Source organism: Frankliniella occidentalis, unplaced genomic scaffold (assembly GCF_000697945.3).
Source record: "Frankliniella occidentalis isolate FOCC.00 unplaced genomic scaffold, Focc_3.1 Scaffold24, whole genome shotgun sequence".
Lineage (NCBI taxonomy): Eukaryota > Metazoa > Arthropoda > Insecta > Thysanoptera > Thripidae > Frankliniella > Frankliniella occidentalis.
Genome location: NW_026267154.1, coordinates 449,487 through 453,760, shown reverse-complemented (window position 1 = coordinate 453,760; position 4,274 = coordinate 449,487). Strand labels below are relative to the sequence as shown.

General features: G+C 56.8%; 1 protein-coding gene across 6 annotated transcripts in view; it reads right to left on the bottom strand.

Moving 5' to 3' along the window:
- The window catches only part of LOC113213622 (transcription factor SOX-5-like), a 100,771-nt gene that overhangs the window by 1,292 nt on the left and 95,205 nt on the right, over positions 1–4,274 (bottom strand). For 4 of the 6 annotated variants that reach the window (XM_052265124.1, XM_052265123.1, XM_052265125.1 and 1 more), the window contains 6 exons: positions 3,832–3,879; positions 3,253–3,321; positions 2,262–2,559; positions 1,799–1,945; positions 1,221–1,541; positions 581–788 (listed from right to left, as the gene is read on the bottom strand). In XM_052265124.1, coding sequence (XP_052121084.1) covers positions 581–788; positions 1,221–1,541; positions 1,799–1,945; positions 2,262–2,559; positions 3,253–3,321; positions 3,832–3,879 — 1,091 coding nt within the window. The remainder of the gene's footprint in view (positions 1–580; positions 789–1,220; positions 1,542–1,798; positions 1,946–2,261; positions 2,560–3,252; positions 3,322–3,831; positions 3,880–4,274) is intronic. The other 2 variants (XM_052265126.1, XM_052265127.1) reach the window with 2 other exon arrangements.

Genomic DNA, 4,274 nt, shown 5'->3' with positions numbered 1-4,274 from the left:
CCCCTCCCCCCTTCTTCCCTTTCAGTGCTGATTCAATTTTAAAAGTGCCCAGCAGAGCCCTCGACGCACTGCCCTCCAACTTCGACCCGCCGCCAGGAGGATGCATAATTACTTAGGCGTCACAGACTTATGGCGAATGACCTGATGAGTTGTTTGAGCCCCCGGCTCGGCCCGCCCCGCCCCGGCCCCGGCCCGCCACCCGCCGGGGAGGGTGAGAGTAGCTGGCAGAAACGGACAGGACGGCGCTCCACGCCGGGCCGGCCGGGGCCACGCAGCACCGAAGTCACCATGTTTCTCAATTAGGGAAAGGGGGGGGGGAGTTGCTGCGTGCATCTTGTTGAGAAGGGGATTACTGGGAGGGGAAGCGGGGCGTCTTACCACCAACGGGGGAGTAAGGGAAAGGGGGGGGGGAGTCATGAATATGAATAGTGCATCGCACGGGCGCCTTTGTCGCAGCCCGGCTGCGGCGGCGGTGTGGCGGCTCCTAGGATATTCCCTCCACTTCCAAACAGACGGGTCCCGAGCCGGCGCTGCTGCTGCTCACCTGCTGCTCATCAGCCGTCGCGCGTGCTATACTCACCAGAGCTGGCGCATCTCGTTGCGCCGCTGGCGCATGAGCGTCTTGTACTCGGAGATGCGCATCTTCTTGCCGTCCACGACGCAGGTGCGCTTGGGCCTGGGCCGGTAGCGGTACTCGGGGTGCTTCTCCATGTGGTCCTTGCTGAGGCGCGACTGCTCCTCGTAGTACGGCTGCTTCTCCGTGTTGGTCATGGCCTTCCATCGGGCGCCTAGGGAGCAAGGTGGAAGAAAAATAAGAATCAGGTAAAATAGCTATCATATTTTCTTACTTTCGCCTCAGCTAAAGGAGTTCGATTAGCTAATTATTAGCTAAGAGAGTTAAGATTTATTCACTCTTTTTTGGACAACAAAGGGCTAATTTTTAAGCAAAATTAGCGGTGTCTTTTTAGGTGTCTTAGCTAATATTTAGTTAGGCTATCTAATATTCTGATTAGATGTCAAATTAGCGAATGCAGGAGCCATTTTATCTTCTTGTTCTTTTGGTGTGAGCGAGGTGGCAGCGCCAGAGAGATAGAGGGGGAATTATCACACGCTAAACTATGGGGCTATAATAATAAGCAGGAAGCATGGTTAGGTTTCTGTGGATAATCCGGGATATACTGCAGAAAGATTCGGGAAAGACCGCCAAAAAAACTTCTTACCTAGAATTTTGGATATGTTTGAGTTGTGCATGTCCGGGCAGGCCTTGAGTATCTTGCGCCGCTCGTCCTTGGCCCAGACCATGAAGGCGTTCATGGGCCGCTTGATGTGCGGCTCGGCGTCGCGCTTCGAGCGCGCTGTGCCGGCTGCGCCGGCCACGGCATCGTCCGCCCAGCCGCCGGCGTCGTCCCGCTCGGGGGCGGGCCGGGGGGCGGCAGGCGGCACGGTGGGGGCAGCCACGGGCGCGGGGGCGGTGCCCAGACCGTACAGCGCGCGCAGCGGCAGCCCCGAGGGTAGCGCGGAGGTGAGCCCGGACATTTTGCCTGCGATGTCCGACGAGAGGTAAACAAGGGTACTTCACGCACAAATTTTTAAAAAAAAAACGATATTTGTGTACACCCATAATCCGAATCAGGAAAAATCAAAAAAAAAATTCAGGATAATTTATTTTAAAAATCAAAAACAGACAGAAGAAAATGAGAAACAATGGAAACAAAAATAAGTACGAAAAAAAAATAGCTGTACTCTTGAAGTGAAGTAGAAGCCCTGGCGCTCCCGGAGAACAAAATAATGTACTCACCCGAAGCTGGCAGTCCCAGGTGCGCGAGGGCGGGCAGGCCGGAGGGGAGCCCCGGCAGGCCGGCGGGGTAGCCGAGGAAGGTGCGGGGCAGCGCGGGGGCAGGTGGCGGCGGCGGGGGCACGGGGGACTGGGGCAGCGCGGCCGGGGCTGTGAGGACAACAAAAGCCGTCTTCACGTTGCAGGGGGAGTAGTAATATCTCACGTAGACTTCCTCTTCCGACTGTACCAAAAGAGTTACACTGTACCGCAATGCACGCGTGCAAGGTGGGTTGCCTACCGCGAGCCGCAAGGGGCCGTGGTCCGGTCAGTGACGGCAGGCGACACCGTGGACACGCCAGCGTGCTGTGTGGTACAGTCTAGCGACTAATGCCTTCTGGTTTCGTGGTATGTACATGTCTAGTCAGTGAGTTCGGGTTGGTGTTTCCCAGGATGGCACCTGAATTCCAGCGAATGGCGTACCCACCTGGCAGGGCGGGGCTGGCGCTGCGGACGCTCTTGGGCTTGCTGAGGTTGAGCGGCGCCTCGCTCGTCGCGTCGCCGGCGCCGTCCTGGACGGGAGTCACCGCGCGCTCCATGGCGGCGGGGGAGGCCGGGGACCGGCCGTGCAGCGGGGGCGGCGGCGAGGGCCCGGCAGGCGGCGGCGGCGGCGGGCCCGGGGGCGGCGGCGGGGGCGAGCTCCAGCGCGCAGAGCTGCTGGGGGTGGGCGGCCCGGGGGCAGCGGCGGCACCGGAAGTCGGAGAGAGGCCGGAAGAGCGGCCCGCCTGGGGGGGGCAAGCGGAATCAACCGATTAGCGGACAGAAACACCCACCCTCACTCAATCCAGCTGCACCGACCCCACCTGAGTCATCAGCCATGGCGAGATGAGGGCGTTATCCGGTTAATATCAACACAGCGCACCATGCTCTCTCCGCCACGCTGTCTCTCTCTCTCTCTCTCTGTCTCACTACCACCTCCTCCCCCTCTCCCTCCCTGGTCACAGTACAGTGTCATTATTTTCGTCACATTCAACCGCACGCTACTTTAGCTGCTCTCTTCCTTGCGAGGGCCCTGTGCGCAAAGTCGTTAGTCTGTGTTGATGAGCGCCGCGGCGTCACAGAAGGGAGGGCGGGGCGCTCGCTCACACACACACACACACACACACACACACGTACCCACGCACGCACGCACACAGACTAGAGCAGCCGCTGTGTGAGCTTTGACTCGCCAAGCGAGTTATACACTTCTCTCCCCCCCCCCCTCTCTCTCGCTCGCTCGCGCGCCGTTGGACCCATAGCAGAAGGGCCTTCAAGATGCACAGTACGCCTTGTTTCACTCCACAGGTGACGTGCGGCTCACACCGACACCCCTAAAGGCGCGCGCGACGGCCTAAGTCTATTCGGACCCAACTAGGGGTAAAAGGCCGCCTCGGCAGCGGCAGCAGCTCGCCCCCTGAGCTCGTCCCGTGTTGACTCACCGGAGCGCCGCGGGGCCCGGCGCCGCGGAGACTCTCCAGCAGCGGGAGGAACGCGAGCGGCGACGCCTTCTAGGAGAGAGACAGAGTACGTCACGAGATTATTGCAAGCACTGGAAACTGAGAAAACGATCCCTGATTTATCACGATTGATTACACTACGACTACAAACACAGAGCACCTTCCGCACCCTCTAACCCCGATTGTAATGGTTTGTGGTGCACAGAAAATGATTTCTTTGGTTTAAGGAAATTTAAGGATAAGGAAACTCTACCTGAATTTAAAACATTTTCGTTGATTAGCAGCAAAAAGAATACTTATGTTAAGGAAGTTTTCCTAGAAATAAAGTCAAAAGTTTACAGTTCGACCATTTTCAAGAAACAAAGAGCACATTTGCTGGGCGTAACCCCGTTTTTTGTTGTCATAAATGTACTACATTCAGGCATGTGCAAGTATCGTGAATCTGACTTCTGCCTACCGAATTTCTGCATTTCCTTCTTTAATTTCGTTTCGCCTACCGCCCCTGCATGACGGACGAGCTATACATCAAAAGTATAAAATGAACATGATATCGTTTCTTACCTGGCATGCGGCACTCGCGGCGGCGTCGGCCTGGACGTGGAGCTGCTCCTGTTGGCAACGGAAAGAGACAATCGAAATGAACAAACAACAAACAGAAATCGCACAGTCAACAAGAGGCGCCATACTACTTTGCCAGACATAACCCTCCCCTGGCCACCGATCCAAACTTTCTTATTTATATTCATATTTTGGTTTTGCGAAAATAATCCCCCAGCTCCTGGCCGCGACCCGCTCAACCATCGCCTTAGCGCGGCTCTTCGCCGACCGGGACCGGCGGTCTCAATGTCATAATTTCATAAATTCAAGACTCACTCTCTCTCTCACTCTCTCTCTCACTCTCTCTCTCTCTCTCTCTCTCAAACTCTCCCTCGCTCCACCCACCTTGCCGCTAGAATTTTCGTGGCGATTTGTGGTGCGGGGCACGGTGCCAGGAGGGTGAGGGG